Here is an 18,712-nt window from a genome sequence, read left to right as displayed (position 1 = left end):
CTTCTTCACTTGACTTCTTCGTTGACAATATTTTCTTCTTTCATAATGAATTCTTTTCCCTTTTTTTTTTTTTTTAATTCTCACTCGATATATTAATCTGCTCTTTCAGCTACTTTTTAAATATTAATTTATTTATTATAGTAAAATCCTGATGTACACAAAAATTGCATCATCAAAAGTTAGAGAATTCTCCCCTCCCTACCTTTACCTAATTAACCTCTCATTACTATTAGGCTCAAAAAATGCACACTTATGAAGAACCTTAAACAGGAGGCAGCTATACTGAAAAGCACCCAATTTTCAAGGAACACAAATTACAAAAATAGTAGTTTATCCTTCTAAGTGGAATAAGAGTAATGGCATTTAAGTTGTATCTGTAGTTAAAACAATAAATTTGTCCTTTGAAGACTAACTTTTTTGAGAGATTTTCATATCAAAGACACAACTATTCAAGTTTTCACTGCAAATTATATGTCTGCAGTGACCTGGTGCTTTCAGGCTTGTTCTTTGCTATTTAACTTCACTGCATGACTTTTCCAAATAACCTTAAGCATGCAGCTATCTTCCTGTTGTACAGTTCTACATCTGCAAAAATTGTCTTCTACACTTGCTTCATATTGTTGAACATGCCCTGACTCCCAGATAAGTATTCTTCCTGTTGTATCTGTTCAAAGGAGCAAAAGGAGGATTTCACTCCTAGTGTTGAAATTGGTTTCATTTTCAAGAAAGATTATTTAAAATGGCTTTGTCAACAGGCTCCTGATCAGTTTTCCAGTTAGCTATACAAATGCTGATCCCTGTGTTTGACCTATATTTCAATCTCATGTCCAGGGAAAGAAACAATGCTTGGCTATTCTACAATCCTTGGTTTCCGCTTCAAAAATCAATCAGACTAATCTTCTGTTACTCTTCTTATCTTGTACTACTTATCTTCTGTTTATTCTGTTTTATAAAGAAAAAACAAAAAAGAAGCAATAATATTTTCTCTCAAAATTGTTCATGTTATCATTCCTGTCATACAATCCAAGATCAGATTGCTCCTGCTCTTCAGAGTTTATCTAAACAGGAATGCAGTCAAGATTTAGCAATACTGTTGCTAAATTTCAGCATGAGAATATGTCTGTTCATTACATAAGTAGGCAAAATGTCAAATCTGAAGCACAACTACTGATGCCTTTTCCTGGTCTTAAAATCACGACTCAAACACAGAAGGGAAAAAGGGATTTTACCTTGGTATCTATTTTAAGGATCTTTAGGTGCATTGAAAGTGCACATCCAGGTCAAATGCACCGCAGTGCACACCACAATGCCCCCACCAAAAGATCAGGTATAACATTATAGGTCTTACTAGTTAGCATATCTATCAAAAATTCCCCAATGAGAGGCTTGAATGAGCCCCCCTCCCCAAGGAACCTTCCCCTGGATGGTTCTATCTTAGTTTACAGAATGTGTTCTGGAGAAGACCTTGAGGTCTGGGGCACACTGATCTGTAACTATGAAACTTCTAAAATGTTTAGTCTCCTAGCTGGATAAACAAGTCCAAGAATGTAGGGAAAAAGCACTAAGAATACAGAAGTTGTAAAAAGGTATAACAGGGGTATAAAAGAAAAGGCAAAAAATCATCATGGCATCACTACCATAAAGTAGGATAGTCAAATAATTTTGGCATGTTCACATTATTACATAGGGCATAAAGAAAGAATTATAAATTGTTTAGTTGGTCTCTATATTTAGCTGGAAAAAACTGAAGAATTTCTGTTTCAGTGTCAGCATGGCAGTTGTTACAAAAATATTTTAAAATAATGCTACAGAAATGCAATATTTGTATTGTATATTTATTCTAAAAACATTAGTTCATCAACTTAAAACAGTATCTTAGAACCATGTGCTAAAAAGTCCTGCTTTATTTGACTACATTGAGATTTCCCTTTTCCCCTTTTTTATTCTTCCTGTGAACTGGCAGCCCCTTCTCGCTCTAGGAGGACAGCTCCTGCTCCTGAGAATCTGCAACTACAGAACAGACTCAGTGCCCTCAAACAGTTACAGTCCTAGGAGCTCTGTCAAACAAATCATCTGTGTTCAGTAAACCTGAGCCATGCAGCAGCACAAGAGGGAAGCGCTAAGCACTAGCACAGGATGGAGGACCCTCATCTTCTGACTAACATCATCCAAGAAGGCCTGTTGCTTGCTCAGGGTTTGAATTCCTGGCATTGTTGAAAGACTGCTGAAGCTTGTCCAACCCTCACACTATTACTCCTCCTGCTCTTCCACCTGGGCACGAGTGGTACAGCTAGGGAAACCTGCAAAGTGCCGAGTGTGATTATGTGGCTTCGGAAGCTATGGTCAAGGCTCAAGTAGCGTTCTCCCCAGTTACATCAGTTAGTGAGGAGGAGGTTTGAGCAGCAGACAGATCCTGCAGGTCAACAACCAGCTGCAATCTAGTGTTGGCAACAAAGTTTTGGTTTCAATAGCCATTGAACCCTTCTGAGAATCAAGGACTGCTAGGAAGAGATGGGATCCACCAGACTGTGGTGGGCAGACACATCTTCACTAACAGGCTGGCCAAGGTGGTAAGAACAGTTTTATAAAAGTAACAACAGAAAAATGAACAGTAAGTGACAAAGCAGTGGACTCTGTTGAAAAACTAGGGGTGAGGAATGATGTGAACAAAAGATACCTCATAGTCAACAAAACAGGGCCAGGTGAAGTGGGATCACCCCAAGCATATGCACACAAATATAGAAAGGCCTAAAGAAGAACACTCTGGGGAAAGCTTCATTCTTGGGAATCAGAACGACTGGATGCATACATGGAGTGCTTGTGCACTAATGCATGCAGCATGGCAAACAAATACGAAGAAGCAGAGCTCTGTATGTAGTTACGAAGTCACAGTCTCACTGGGATCATGAAGTTGTGGTAGGATGGCTCACATGCCAGGGCTGCTGCCATGAACATACACAGGCTCTTTAAGAAGAACAAGCTGAGAAGGCAGTGACAGGGAGACGCCCTTCCTGTGAGAGAGCAGTGGGAATGGATGAGCTCTGTCTTAGGATGGATATGAGCCAGCTGAGAGATTACTGGACAGGATGACTAAGCAGACTAACGTAAGTGACACTGTTACAGATTCCTGCTACAGACTGCCTGATCAGGATAGCATCTTCATAGAAGAACTGATCAAGCATGACAGAGGTAACTGGATAGCAAGGTGGGCTGAAAAATGGCTGAAATGCCAGGCTCAGAGGTTTCAGAAGCATGAAATCCAGCTTGAGGCCAGTCCACTAGCAGCATACCCAGTGGGTCAATAGTATTAAATGTCTTTAATAGAGACCTAGATGACGGGACAGAGGGCAATTTTTCATATAATACAAAAATGGAAGGAGTGTTTGATACACCTGATAGTTGTGTTGACATTTAAGAGAAATTTGACAAGCTGGAAAAACACATTGAGAGGAACCTTACACATTTCAGAAAAGGTAAGTGCAAACAAACCCTATTCACCAGTATATACTGGGGGCCAGCTGGTTGGAAAACAGCTTTTCAGACAAGAAACTAGGTAGAAACCAAGTGGAACGCACTCCAGCAAGGTGTCCTTGCAGCAAAGAAGGCCAAACACAACCTGGGCTGTGTTGGGAAGATCGTTGCCAGCAAGCCAAGGGAGGTACTGCTCAGATATGTTAAACCTGTATCTGAACTGCTGCATCCTGGACTCCCCAGTATGAGAGACACCTGGACATACATAGTAGTTCAGCAAAGGGCAATTAAGATGATTAACAGACTGCATTTTCTGTCAAATGAGATGAGACTGGATGAGTTGTGTTTGTTTAGCCTCAAGAAGAGAGGGCTCAGTAGGATCTCACCAATCCTGTGTATAAATAACCTAATGCTTCTTCTTTATACACTCACATAATCTCAGTGGTGTCTAGTGAACAGACAAGGGATAGCGGAAACAAATTGAAAAGTACTTCCAACTGCAAACAACTAAACTGACAGCTCCATTCAGTTTATCACAGAAGTTTCATTACATTAAACTAATTCTAACAACGATCAGGACCTTACCTTGCACTGATTTCAATTTTAAGTGGGAATCTGTAAGTTCAGTTTTAATTCAGCTTACTTTCCAGTAAGTTCACACCTGACTAAACTCTTCCCTAAAACAAAACTTTCTTTATTTAAGATAGTTATCTGTAAACAACAGAGAAAAAAATCATTAGTCATGTTCCAGTTTAAAGTACCATCTAAGCCACATCCTTACGGAATACCAACCAAGTTTGAACTAAAACACATGTAAATATCGAAAAATGTACAGATAAAAATCCTCTGTATTTAATTCATTAAGTAAAGAATTACTTACATTTTTTGAAGGACCTGGGCCATCACAACCCCACTCGTTAAATCTTCCACAGTCTGGCATGGTGCCTCAACATTAAACGTTTGGATCTGTGGGAGAAAGGAAAAAGTTATCTTTTTTTCCTTCAATGTCAAGGAATTTTCAAAAGTTTGAAAAAAATGATACCAAATAGCAAACAGAATAAATGCCACACATTTAGTGTACATATTAGGTTTAAAAAGCTTTATATTTAATAGCCATCAAAGAAATTGTTTTCTCAATAAACTTTGCTACAAAAATCAGTATTAAATTCTCCAAAAGGCAAACTTTCCACTGCATTTTCTACTTACTGAAAGTGATCAGTGCATTAAAGTACTTCCATATATTCATGTGCATATATTCAAGTACACTGTCTCAATCAACAAAAGTAAGAAACTCAGTTTTTAGAAGAAACACTGAACCCACAGAATGTTCATCAGCTCCCCACAATGAGAAGACAAAATGTAGATTGACTTATATATTCCAAACTTCATTATTCCCTGCTATCAGACGGAAGAGAAGAAGACGATGCTGTTAAACCATAATTGGTCTATGCACTACTAGCATTCTGAGCCTTTCAGTCTGCTGTATTAACACAGTGACAGGCACTACAGTCCACAGCAAAGCACTTTTCTTCCTTGCTCTCTTGGTGAGAAGAATCAGTCCACTTCAGTACAGTCTTTTTAACTGGTCTAACTTATTTGATAATTTATTTTAAAGTAACATTATTTTTAAATGATGTGGATGATTTTGCAAAAGTAATTTTGATGGTATTATTTGGGGGATATCTGCCTAGTGTTCTCTGCTACTATCCTCCTCCTAGGGGAAGCCTGGGCTTATTTGTAGAAAGCACTACTCATATGCACAAGGGATAAGACAGTCTACAAGAGCACTTGCAGCTTCAGAGTACATAAATGTTAGATACATCAATCATTTTTTTTCTGAACATAATGTACAACCATTCATGCTTTAGTGGCATCTGAAGGAGTAACAGTGATCAGTCATTTCCCAATAAATACCCTTTATATGTGTGTCTTAGAATAAAAGACAATTCATGTAACAGTGTGAAATTTTGAAGGTACTTCTCTGAGAAGACTCTCAAAAGGCCACGTGCACAACAACCAGATTCTTCTTACACTTTTGGAATAGGTATAAGCACTCTAGGTCATGGAAGGTACAATAGATCATGCAAGAACTCTAGCAGTGCCATTTAATATTAATTTGGAGTACAGGCACCTAGGTGAATTTTCCTTTTTTTTCCCTTTATTCTGGAGAAAAAAAAATAACACTCTATTAGGAAAAAAAAGCAATGATATCCATGAAGAGTCAAAAATTTAAGCTCTCAGAGCATGTTTCCTGATCAAGTTCAACTGTGACCAGTCAATCATGTCCATGTTCCAAAAGCACATGAATAAATTACTGAGTGGCATATAAAACAGACAGAAGTGACCTCTGCACTTCTGATTCAGACTTTCTTACAGCATGGTCTGAGCTACTTTAAAAAAACCAAACCACAGCTGCTTCTCTAGAAAATCAAGAAGCCATCATAGATTGTCAGGACACTAGATGCAAATTGGAGTGGGTGGGTGAGGAAAAAAAACCCACACATGAAAACACAGCGTAACAGGATATAACACTGATTTGCTATTTTGCCAGAAAATTGAATTTACCAGTAGTCTCTGAATTGTGGCAACACTGTTGAAGGAATACAGAGACAATTTTGAGTCCCCAGCTCAGCAACACATTAAACAAGAAATAATACTTTACAGCTAAAAAAAAAAGGGGCTGCAATGATACCATGAATGCTTATGCTTGAAGAAGTTCAAGATGCAAAAAAGAAAAAATTATCAAGCATAGAAAATGGAAACGTTTTTCTAATTTTGCATATTATACCTTTAATTAATGAAAATTGAAATCACTTCGCTGCACAATAGCCAAATCAAAAAATCACTTAAGAAGTACTGCTATTACGGTTTTGCAGAAATAGGCAACGTTAAATGTTATTTTCAAATAAGCAACAGCAACATAATTAAGGTCTTCAGAGTTTTTTAGATTTATTTTGTAACTTGATATATGAAACACCTCCTTGACTAAATAAAAGCGTATGTAGATGATATCACTACACTGATGGTTAAAGAAAGATGACTAAGCCTATTTCCAAAACACAGAAAAACAAGATGCACATTCTCTGTTATTTTGTATATAATTTTATCATCATACTTCCCCAACACTTTACATAGAGAAAAAAGGTCAAAAGTTTCACTAAGGTTCAGGTAACCTATTTCTTCCTCCCATAACCACACATGCAAGATTGCCATTGAGGAAAATAAATGTTTTTCATAGTAAGCTGTGAAAGAACAGAAAGAAAGACTTAAATTAATGTGACTTTTATCTTCACTCATGTTTAAATTTTATAATAAATGTCTTTGCTTTTATATTTCAACTGTGTCAAATTTATGCTGCAAAACATTTATACAAATCTTAAAAAACAATGAAGTATATCCTTTTCATATGCTTCAGCAAGTATCCTTCAGAGATACAAAAGTAACAAATTTTCTTCAAAAAACCTTACATAAAACAGCTTTTCAAATTTGCATCAAAGTTAAACTCCTATACCATTCTCAGTTCTACAATATGCTAAACCCCTCTAGGAAAGCAGAGTTCATTTTCCAGAAGGGAAAAAATGGTAACAATGTGGCAATGCATACACAGAGTCCGGCCATGGAGAAAAAGGAGCAAATTTAAATTTGTGTGTGTGTGTAGGCCTCTAAACAGCTATTCAGTAACAGCTGTTAAAACAGTGCTCTTCCTGTGCATTGTGATGTATCTCCTTCTGGAAGACTTCTCTCCCTTCCTGCAGGAACTGCTCCTCTGCTCCTCCTTCTTGAGTGTTTGCAATGCACTCCTCATCTTTAGTTCCACAACACTGAAAATTAATTCCTGTTTGCTGATATGATTCTTGGGATTTTTTCCCCACTTCTTGAACCAGTGTATGGAGTCTGTGGGCACACATGAATCTCATGGATGCAACAAGGCCAAATGCTGCAACCGGGTTGGGGCAGCCCCCCAATCAACACAGTCTGGGGGATGAACAGATCGAGAGCAATCCTGCTGAGAAGGAATTGGGGGTGCTGGTGGGTGAGAGGCTGAAAATGAGTCAGAAACGTGCATGGCCAGCAGGTTAAGGGAGGCAATTTTCCCACTCTACTCCTCTCTCATGAGACCCCACCACACTTACATGTCCAACTCTAGGGTCCTTAGTACAAGGAAGACATGGACTTGTTGGAGCAGGTTCTGAATAGGGCCACAAAAATGATGAGAGGACTTTCTTCCTATGAGGAAAGGCTGGGAGAGTTGGGGTTGTTCAGTCTGGACAAGAGAAGGCTTCAGGGATATGTCACTGTGGCCCTTCAGTAGTTAAAGGGAAGATGGGGACATACTTTTAAATAGGCCCTCTAGCAACCAGAAAAGCAGTAACAGTTTTAAACAGAAAGAGCATAGATTCAGACTAGATACAAGGAAGAATTATTCTAAGATGAGGGTGGTGAAACACTGGAACAGGTTGCCCAGAGAAGTGGTAGATGCCCCATCCCCAGTAAGGTTGGGTTAGGCTCTGTGCAACCTGATCCAGTTGAAGGTGTCCCCACCCAAACCCAGGGGGCTGGACTACTTGACCTTTGAAGGTCCCTTACAACACAAACTATTCTACGATCCTATCACACAAGAGTCTGGGGAAAAGAAAGGGGTAAAGTAAAAAACCCCAGCCACTTGACTCAATCACTAGGTCTAGTAAGCCTTCATACCTTCCATCAACTATCATGTAATGAAAGAGAAGGGTGCTTTAATTTTACTAAATATTAATCCAGATCTCTGATCCACACGGACATGAACAGTAAATTTTTATACAAAGCTTAAAATAAGGATTAACAGGTGACAGTTACAACGTAAAGGAGGCTATCACTGAGGACTAAATAATTGCTTCAGGAAGACAAAACCTTAGAAAATTTACTGTTCCTCATTACATATATGGCTAGAGAGGATTTGTTAGCTACTAGAGATAGGATGCAAAAATGTTTTTCATGAAAAACACCTTTGATATGAAGGTAAGTGAACTGGACAAACACTCAGTTGTCAAAGACAGTAGGTAAAAACCAGGATGAAAATGTGATGGGGAACTCAGCATAACGAAACTTGATGGGGAAAAAAAAAAAGTAAAAAACAAACCAAAGCAAACCAATTCCGCCTCAAAGACAAAAAAAATTCTCAATGACCTTTCCCTTCACAACACTAAGGGATAATGAAAGACTTGCTCTTTGCTGAGTGATTATATACACAGCTTGGTTTTTATTACTGATACAGTTACGTAATAAACCTTTTAAGTATGGTTTTGCAATAATACCTCAAAATCGTTGTTAGTGGTTCTTAGCAGATAAAACACTGTGTGACTGGTTACGTTAAGTATAAACACAACAAACAGTAACACCCAGTTACCAATTTATCTGAGCAAAGCACTCCCCAGTCACTGCTGGGGGATAAACTGGGCATCGGTCCACAGATTCTGACCAACCTGCTTGTTTCTGTTGGGTTTTGCCACTCTCTTTCCCTCTCCTTATTATTATAATTATTAGTACTGTTGTTATTAGCATATTTAGTGCTATATGATATTAATTATTAGTACTATTTTATATTGATGTTCTCTCTAGCCTATTATTACTATTATTGTTGCTATTTTGTTTCAATTATTAAATTTTTCTTATGTCAACCTGAAAGGTTTACCTTTTCTTTCCCATTCTTCTTCCCACTGGCAGGGGAATCAGCAGGGAATGAGCGAGCAGTTGTGCGATCCTTAATTCCCAGCAAGGGTTAAACCATGATATCACCACTTCAGAATTATTTATCCACTATTTTCCTATACTTTTGGAACTGACTATGCAAGCTTACAGCTAGCTGCCATGTAGAGCCTAGAACAATACCGTGCCACTACAGAAGAAATAAATCACATAGACAAGACACAGAGAAGTGGCTGTGAAAGGAAACAAGAAAGGAACCAGCCTCACTGGGTTGGATGCAAAGAGCACACTAGCAGAGAAGATTAAGGTGGGTTGGATACTTCTGTTCTTGCACATTAATCCTGTACTACCTACAAGTTATGCAAGAATCTCACTAAAATAACGTTTACTCAGCTTCAATGCCTGGAGGAAACCAGAATATAAATTCTTTTCACAATGGCAAGATAATTATGTGATACACACAGTTGTTCTTCCTCAGATGTAAAATTCTTGTATTGAGACAGGTCTTTCAAATTAGAAGTGGATTCCCATCCTAAAAGCAGATCCTATGCTTTTGGATAACCTTAAGGTTTCTTCACCCATTTTTCTCCTCACAGTTGGTAGCACTGCTATCTTCTGCCTGCACAGTCATGGCACAAGCTGTTTTTTCATGCTTTCCAAGACAACAGCAGACTGCATGAAACCAACAATGGGGAAACAGATTCTCTAACAAGCAGCAGTTTTATTCCAAGATTTGAATTTGTGAATGTTTCCACTGATTTTTAGGTTGTCAGATTTTCATTACTAAAATATCAAAAGCTACTTTGCAATCCAGCTGTAATACTAGGCACTCAATTAGCCCAACAATGAAATTACAAGGCTTTTATATTACTGGTCAGGGTGGGGATTCTTCTAGGGAAGGACCTGAATATGAATTTTTAATTAATTTCCCTCTCATTTTATGTATATTGTGTTTAACCCGAAATATCTGAACAAGTCAAAGCCAGGAAATAGCTCAATCAATATATTTTATTCAAAATGACACTTTTTCAAATATTAAATATTTCCTTCACAGAAACACAGCACAGAAATTAGAAGATACACCTTTGATGCCTTAGGTTTTAACCTTTATATTTTTCAAATTCTGTACTGCTCGGTGTGTGACTCTGAAGTTTCTTGTAGCCTGTTAACTTCTGCTCTCTCATGCTAGGTAGACATAACAAAGCCTCTCCGGCCCTGCTTTCCAAGGACACCAAGACTGTTCTAGGCCAAAAGTATAAACCAAAGAGCAGCTAAGGTGGGGGGGCAAGCTGAGGGAGAAACTGAAGCTTTAACTGGAGAATTAACCCTGCTGTGCAAATGAACCAAACCTATAAAAGAGTGAAGAACTCGTGACCTGGGGTCCATCTTGGGGTCCATTTTGGCAATAGCCTGTAGCTGCCAGGGTGTACCTTTGAAGGCCTTTCAAATAAATACCTATTTTATTCTTTCACTCCTGTCCAGTCTCTGTGTCTAGTAGGCCTCTTAAGATATCACCTTAACCAAAGCTTTCTTACTCAAGGAGTTAAGAGATGAGAGAGCCATGACAGCATAACGCAGTTACTGCTGCACTGTCTTGGCATTGCCACTAAATTGCTGCTAACTGAAGTGTTCAAGTATGACAAATTATTAAGGATACAATGAACAGAGTCTCAAGTCTGAATGGTTTTTTGGTTTAACCATTTCAGAAACATTAATGAGAAGACAAGCTAACCTACCAACTCCTGTGGTGAAAATGAATGTATTCCTGTTTTCAGCTGAAAGCCAGATGAGCCAACAGATGAAAAAGAACTCTAAACAGCATTTGCAATGAAGATAAAATGAAAATATAATACAAAATAGAAAGGCCTAAAACAACACCATAAACCAATGGCTCTTTCCAGTCAATGCTTTCTCTTCTCAAAATACAAGCTACTAAGAAAATGCAAAACTGCCAAACATTAAATCACTGCACCCATGTTTATAGGATATGTACATTCACATTCCACCAAGCACCAATGAATTTTAGCAAGCTTCAAAAGTGCCTTTTAAGACAAGAAATATTTTCTCATGGCAAAAAAAACCCTAACCCAAAACACAAATGGTAGGATTTCCAGCAACCAGCAGCTTCCTCTGTTAATCAGAGTGCAAAAATTTCCATCTCTACTACTCAGAAGTGACAAAATAACACACTTACAACAATGTCATATTAAACACCGAAGTACGATATGTTCTACTTTCAGTACTCTGACTCACAGAAGCCTAGATGATAATTCAGCCCATAGAATTAGGACACATGAAGTTTCACCGAAGAAGGATAATGAAACTTTTCTGTAAAAAGAGGTGTTCAGTGAACAAAAGAATTAAATTCTTTTTATTCCAAATGAAGATGGCTAGGCTACTAGAAACCTGAACAACATCAGGCAAATGTGCCCAAATTGATCCATACTAAAATAAAGAACAGGCAGCAAGACCTAGCAACCATGTGAGGGCACAGGGCCAAGTAAAGTCAATTAACTTCTTGGCTAGTGGCTAGTCAGAGAAACTTCCCAAATTTATACTTATTTCTAATATTACTTAAACAACAAAACAAAAAACCCCAAATCAAACAAAAAGCAAACAGAACAAAAAATAAATAAAAACAAAACAAGAAGTGAAAAGAGATGACAGCTTTCCCCTTGCAAAATACAAAAGAAGAATAACAACTATTTAAAGCCTGTAACTCCAACCTTTGCCGCTATAATTCAGATGAGAAATATTGTCCCTATTGACAGGCGAAGGTAAGAGCTCTCTTCCCCAAAGGCACAGAAGATGAATCCAAGAACACTAAGTTCTACTGAAATATCATCTGCACACACTTTCTGATCAGTGTGGAAACACAGGCTTTCACAGAATCACATGAGTAAGAAAGATTTAGCAGTTAAAAGATAGGATTAAGAGAAAGCTGGCACTAAGTTTTCACCAGATTAAGAAATTTCAGACTTAACAGATTCTAGAACTGGTAACACAGATGTATAGCACACCACTAAAATTAGCATATCTTGCAGTTCAAGTCTTCTCCTTTTCCTTACTTATATTTCAACAGTTTCGTGAACTTCATGGAATTCTGTGCAGAACAAGATTTTTCAGAGGCTGACCAAATTCCATGGTTCCTTAATAAAAAGGCAGGAGCCACCATGTAACAGCATCTTTTGACACTGTCCATAAAATAAAATCATTAACCCTGCCAGAGTGATCAAGTCATGCTGTCTGGTTTTTTTTTTTTTCCTAGCCACAAAAGGGGCAGTACAGTTAATAAAACCAAACACACACACACAAAACCACACAAAAAATAAAATAAGAAACAAACAAAAAAAACCACAAACATAAATTCTGTCACAGTTAGTTACACACTTATTTCTACTTATTCCTACACTGAAGTGAAACTATGGATACCTTGCTGCCATGGCAAACAAGTTCACTCAAAGATTTTTCTTACGTAATCCTGAAATGTAGAAAGGCTGTAACTCATTTAATAATTTGCAACACTGGAATGAATAAATTACAGAGGCTCATTTCCCCGATCTATTGTGCCCAAAATATAAATCATGTGGGGTAAAATATGCATTTGTAGCTTAAGTATCCTAACTTAGCTACCGTGAGAGACTTAGCTTCAAATGGGAGCTCCACAGAGGACACAAAGCACTACACTTCCAGCATGACACACTTTTGCAAAGAAGCTTGCAGCTAAACGGCATGAAAGAGCCCTAGGAATCCCCAGGACTAAAGCACATTATCATCAGATTTCCAATGCATCTTCTTGTGCAATACTTGCTCCACTACCTGCATCACTTCAAAGACATTTCCTGTATGCCCCCTTTGAAAAGCTCCCATCCCTTTGTGGCCCCAGCTAGTCCACTGAAACACAACTCTAGCTTTGTATTCATTCAGAAGCTTCTGCCTGCCACAGGCAGGAGTGGAGTGCTGGCTGGATTCCCCCGCCCTTAACCTTAGAGAGCTTTTCCCTTCACTGAAACCCTTCTCCTCCTTTTCATGCTCTTTGTTCTCCGCCCTGAATGAGCAGTACTAAGGAACTCACGGGAATGACTTAAGTCATGTATGGCAAAGGCAGGCAGAAAAACAATACAAGCATACTCTGCAGGGCACGAAACCACCACCAGTAGTTAAGGGAAAGAGTTAATCCCCCTCCTTTCCCTGTGTGGCAGGACCTGCCAGGTTGTTGGCAACAAAAGCCACAAGGACACTACTACTCTCTTTCCCTCATGGTTTTTCCAACCATGCATTCCTGCCTTAACCTTGTGCTAGTGTTGGTTGCCATGTGGCAAATAACCTTGCTGTTGTTTGCAGGTTTTTTTTAATTAATTACTAGGACTTGCAAATTAAATTGATTAAACAACCCCAGACTTAGGCTCTGAAGTTGGGGGCACTTAACAAGGCAAATTAGGCAACGACCTTTCTAAACGACCACACTAGAGTCAGCCAAGAAAGCAGAGAGCAGCAAGTGCAATTGTGTAGCAGGGGAAAGATAAGAGGGGCTCACCGCTCAACTTGAATGCCTGCAATTGCTCTACAAAAGTCAAACATATTGCACCAGAGATCTTTAATGGCCCAGGAAGAACAGAATGTTAGAATATTATCTTCAAGTTTACAAGTCCCAAAATGTCACAATTAAGGCGGACAATTGTGCAAAATTCAGTTTGACTTAATCTCTTTGAAACATCTGTATTTAAGTATTTCAGAGAAGATAGAAACAGTTTTCTCTCGACACCTCCCACTTTGAGATTAACAAGCTAACAGAAAAGTTGTTTCCTTTACACTCTCTAAGGTTCACAGTTCCTAGGAGCAAAGTCTGTTTCTTCTCCAAGCAACATCTTGCAACCCTTCACCAAAAAACATGAGGGGGCCGAATTGGGAGCTGAAATTGAGCACATACTAAATCATATCTAAATTTTTTTTCAGAGAACTGCTATAAACATACACTGTATAGAACAGCTCTTCAGGAAGGAGAAAATAGAAAAAAACCCAGAATTTTGGACAAGGCCCCAGAGAATGAAAATCTAACAGTGTCAAAGTGTACGCATGATGAATAATGCCTGCACCTCCAAATTCTGCGTTCAGTTTTCCTTTCTCAGGTTGACTTAAAAGATGGCAGGGAACATATACAAACTGTACCCTATTACCTTTAATTATCGTACTCCTATGTTATCAGCCTTCTATAACTTGCTCTTCAATGTGATCTTGAAGAGAACCTCCTCTTTCTTCCTGACCTCTCAGCAACACGTTAAAAAAATCCCTATTACCTAATAATGGTGCTAGACACTCCAGCTCCTTCAAACATGGTGAATGTTACACTCAGAATATCACAGAAACACCTATCCCTTTAAAAGCTGGAGCAACAAATTCTGTACTTAGTGAGAGGTCATAAAATATAAGAAAAGGTTGCTCAGCCTACTGGTCTTTCACATTAGTTACAGGGGCTGTCATCTGCCAGGTTCCTCAAGCCACATTCCATGACTGCTGACAAGTTCAAGATTTTTGCCCTCTGAACAGCAACATATTGTATTCAAACAGAATAGTTGTCTTGATTCACTGTCGTCATCATCAACACAATCAACCACTCCTGAAACATGTTGCTTTTTTCAAGAGGTAAGACATGCTGATGCAATTATATTATCAGGAGAAAATGAAACTCTACAGCTTTATGGTCAGTGGCCAAGGATTGGAAGAAGATGCAATTTAAACAGGTATAGCAAGTTGCCTACGATCTTGGCAGCCACAAGAAACGAGAGGAGTACATAAAAACGCAAATGCACAAGCATCGAGAACAGCATAATCTGAAAAAAACATAACCGGACAGTACAGAAAAACAGCGTCCCCAATAAACTCCAGCAATTTCTCTTTGAAGAGTGCCTACCAAGCACTTGCAAGCAGCCTTCTTGAGGAATCAAAATCTGTTTCAGCAGTTGGTCACATGGTCTCTGTACTTCATACTACCATAGACAAATCCTTACTGTTGGGGATAGGCCACGACACAGAATACAGCGATGCACTGTACTGAGGAGATTTTTCAGCCAAAAAGGCAGAAATGTCAGAGGACTCACACCACATAAATGACCAAAGTGCTTGTGAAATAGAGAATACTGAAACAGGAGCCTTGCAGTGTTTAGAAAGTTCTCACTTATCACAAAAGTTTTAACAGAAACTTCGGCCTTGAGGGTTGGAAAAGAAGAAAAGCAGACAAGATGCAGCTTGGTGGAGGCAGCACATACTAAAAAAAGAGATATTTGTCATAATGAAAGAAAGTTCATGACATGTCCACATCAACTTACTACTTACAACCACTTAGCAGCAACCTTTTTGAGGAATCCTCCTGTTTATATACCAATGCTAAGCAATCTTTTCAGTATCATACCTTAGTCCTGTGCTGAAAAAGAAAACTTGTCAGGTTACGTAGCAAAAGCCTATAGCCATCACAACGATTTCACACATTAAAGTACAACTGGCACAGTTGACAGTGCTTCATGTTTTATGAAACGCCTCAGCTATGTACCTAAGTTGAGAGCACTCCTGACACCACACACACAAAAAACAACCCAAACTGAGCACCAAAAACCCATGTGTTCATATGTGAACCAGTCTTAACTTTTAAGCAAAAAAAGATGTTGTCAATCTCTTCTTAGATACACTGAAACAACTTTAGTATCATTGCAGGTATACCTCACAGACGTTTTTCTAAACTGCCTTGGCTGAAGCGCACCTCGGATAACAATTCCACAGTGCATAGGATAGTCTCAGAAGAGGTTTGTGGGAGATTTTTGGTAGAGCAATAATTCTACAACTACAGTAGGTTGCAAACAGTGCTGAAGTGCAATATCAATTTTGAGAAGCCTGTACTTGGTCTCCAGTCCTTCGTTTAGTTTTGCTCACGTTGCCACTACTGTGGCTGTCTCAAAGTAGTATCATGGTCACCTGCTAAAGTGGTAGGAAGTCAAAGGTCACCTAGCTGTTTAAAATCCTGAACAAAAATTATTTAGAAACCCATTTAATGACACTGTCAGAGGGGTGAAAAATTAACAACAATTACACCCCAAGCTAAAGCCTAACAACAAAAATGGGTATTGGCAAAATATTAAAAAATAAACCAAAACATATTCAGACGTAAGCAGCTTGCCCCAGCATAAACACAGCGGAACAGAAATCACAGGCATGCAAGGTAAAAAGCCTAAGCAATATTCTCCTTCAATAAAATCATGAGCTGGCAGAGGGAGGAGCACTTTCTTCTCACCCTATATACATCTGAGCAAACATTCAGTCTAGGCCGAACAGGTTCTCAGACTTGCAGAAACCCTTATCTATTCAAAACACAGACAAACCAGTTAAAGTACTTCTGTATGAATGTTAAGCAAGCAACCTGGGAGGTTAAACCTGTTCTACTGAGCAGCCAGCTTCTCTGGTATAATGGGAAATGACTGGTCTTCCCAGATGTGCATAAACAGTTATTAAGACAGCTCTACCCTCCTCTCTAAATGAACGGTTTCCCAAGAATCATTACGGGACTTGAGAGAAAGCCAAGAAAAAAAAAGCAACTTCTTTATAGACAGTAAGTTTCACTGAAGAACAAAAAACCTCATTGCCTCTTCTGCAAGTTTCATGTATCCTGGAATAAACTGAAGTCACCTTTCTTCTTTTTACTGAGTCTTTTTCAAAACCACATTCACACATAAATGATGAAACTGTAAAAATAATCCATAACTTCATACGTTCATCTCAGAATCAAGCTGACCCATTTGAATGCTGTTTTAAGAGAATTTACTATTTCTGCTAACCAAAAAAGCTGCAGCTAGTCTCTTCCTTAGCTCAATGTTTGAGTGGGTGGAAAGGTGAGAAGTGCAAAGGGATCTGTGTGGACCATTACTACAGACAGGACCAGGCTCCACTGGATAGGTACAGCTTCAGGAGTGCAGATTATAAAGACTGAGCCTCTCACTCAGCTTTTCTTTGCGGGTATTAACACCCATCGACTTCCTCATATTGGGACTTTTCATTCCCCATATTTAAAGGAGAAAGCATGAAAAGCCAAAAGCAAGACAAGTGGCCAACCATAACAAAGGTAGAAAAGTTGGCAGGAATGTGAAGGAAGGAGAAATTGGGTGACTTATTCCAGACTTACGCAAAGCATTTCCCCAAAAACCTCTTTCCCAATATCGTTGCCTTCTACACTTTTAGGCCACTTGTTCACCTCTAACAATAAATTCATTTCCCTTGCTTATCCTTTTTGACTTTCACTGAGAAATCTAACCTGTTATTCCCCAGGAACTTACCCATCACCATCAGAGATTCAGTCAGCTTTGGCCTCTCATAGAAAAAATGTCTAAAAATTTCTGACTCTATTTAACAATCAGCTGTATTGCAGAGTTTCATATTCTAGGTATTTACTTGGCAATTTTGCGCATAGAGAGGGGAAAAACCCCAAACCAAAATCCAGTGGTTTGAAACAACTAGTCAATAACTCAGCTACTGCAGAAACACAAGCTCCACGTCTGTGTTACAGTCATTGCTCAGACTACAGAGTAGCTGCAAACCCAAGTTTAACATCCACGACATTTGGGCTGCTCTTTGAGTGACAGCATAACCTAAAGACATTTTTGGAAGAAACTACAAACATTAAAGTGGTATAAATCAATTGCTATTATAAGATCATAGAATGGTTTGGACCGGAAAAGAACCTTGAAGATCATCTGGTTCCAACCCCTCTGCCATGAGCAGGGACACCTTCAGCTAGACCAGGCTGCTCAGAGCCCCATCCAGCCAGGCCTTGAACACCCTAAGGGATAAAAATATCACCTCTTAGGTTGATACTGTAATATCCTCGACCTCATCGGTGAGTTCTGTCTCTCGAGACTCAAGCACTGCTTAGAAACAGACAAAAAACAAACAGGCGGAAATGCAAGTTTCTGATCAAAAAGGCGGCCTTGCTGGTCAGAGCAGCGGGCGGGGGCGAACAGCGGGGCACTGACAGACCGACGGACTAGCAGGACAAGGATCAGAGCCACGGCCTGCAGCTCGCCCGCCCAGCCCGGGCGCACCTGGGGGCGCTCCCGCGCCGGCCCCCCGGCCCTTTGTTCCCCTGCTGCAGGGGCAGCGTTGAGGCAGAGCACGGCCCTGCCCGGGCACCCCCAGAGCGCCAATATAAGACGTAAACAAGGCAGGGCCGGGCCGCTCGAGCTCCGCCGACCCCGACCCGGGCGCGGTGCGGGCCGCGGGGCCTCTATCACCGGAGCGGAGGCGCGGCGGGGCGGGAGGCGCCCAGCGCCGCGGCCCTGCGGTGCGGCACAGCTCGGTGCGGGCGGGCAGCGAGCACTCACCCAGGTGAGCAGGCTCTCGCCGAGCTCGGCGCGCTCCAGGCTCTCCACGTTGAACATGGCGGGGCTGCGGGGCCGCGGCCGGGTCGGTACCGCCGGTCCCGCCCCGCCCCGTCCCGGGCCGGGCGGTGGCGCCGACACGTCACCGCGCCCTGGCGGAGTCCGGCCGCGCGCGCCTGCGCTCGGCGGCCTCGGGG

General features: G+C 40.0%; 1 protein-coding gene across 6 annotated transcripts in view; it reads right to left on the bottom strand.

Moving 5' to 3' along the window:
- HOOK3 (hook microtubule tethering protein 3) overlaps positions 1 to 18,646 on the bottom strand; it is an 86,537-nt gene extending 67,891 nt beyond the window's left edge. For 3 of the 6 annotated variants that reach the window (XM_032095150.1, XM_032095151.1, XM_032095152.1), the window contains exons 1-2: positions 18,519 to 18,644; positions 4,352 to 4,437 (exon numbers count right to left, since the gene is read on the bottom strand). In XM_032095150.1, the coding sequence (XP_031951041.1) occupies positions 4,352 to 4,437; positions 18,519 to 18,575 (143 nt within the window). In that variant the 5' untranslated portion in view covers positions 18,576 to 18,644. Of the gene's footprint in view, positions 1 to 4,351; positions 4,438 to 18,518 lie in introns of all 6 variants that reach the window. The other 3 variants (XM_032095155.1, XM_032095154.1, XM_032095153.1) reach the window with 3 other exon arrangements.
- Between the last annotated feature and the right edge of the window lie 66 nt (positions 18,647 to 18,712).

This window comes from Corvus moneduloides, chromosome Z (genome assembly GCF_009650955.1).
Source record: "Corvus moneduloides isolate bCorMon1 chromosome Z, bCorMon1.pri, whole genome shotgun sequence".
Taxonomy (NCBI): domain Eukaryota; kingdom Metazoa; phylum Chordata; class Aves; order Passeriformes; family Corvidae; genus Corvus; species Corvus moneduloides.
Note: the sequence above shows the minus strand (reverse complement) of the source record. Positions and strands in the feature narration are given on the sequence as shown.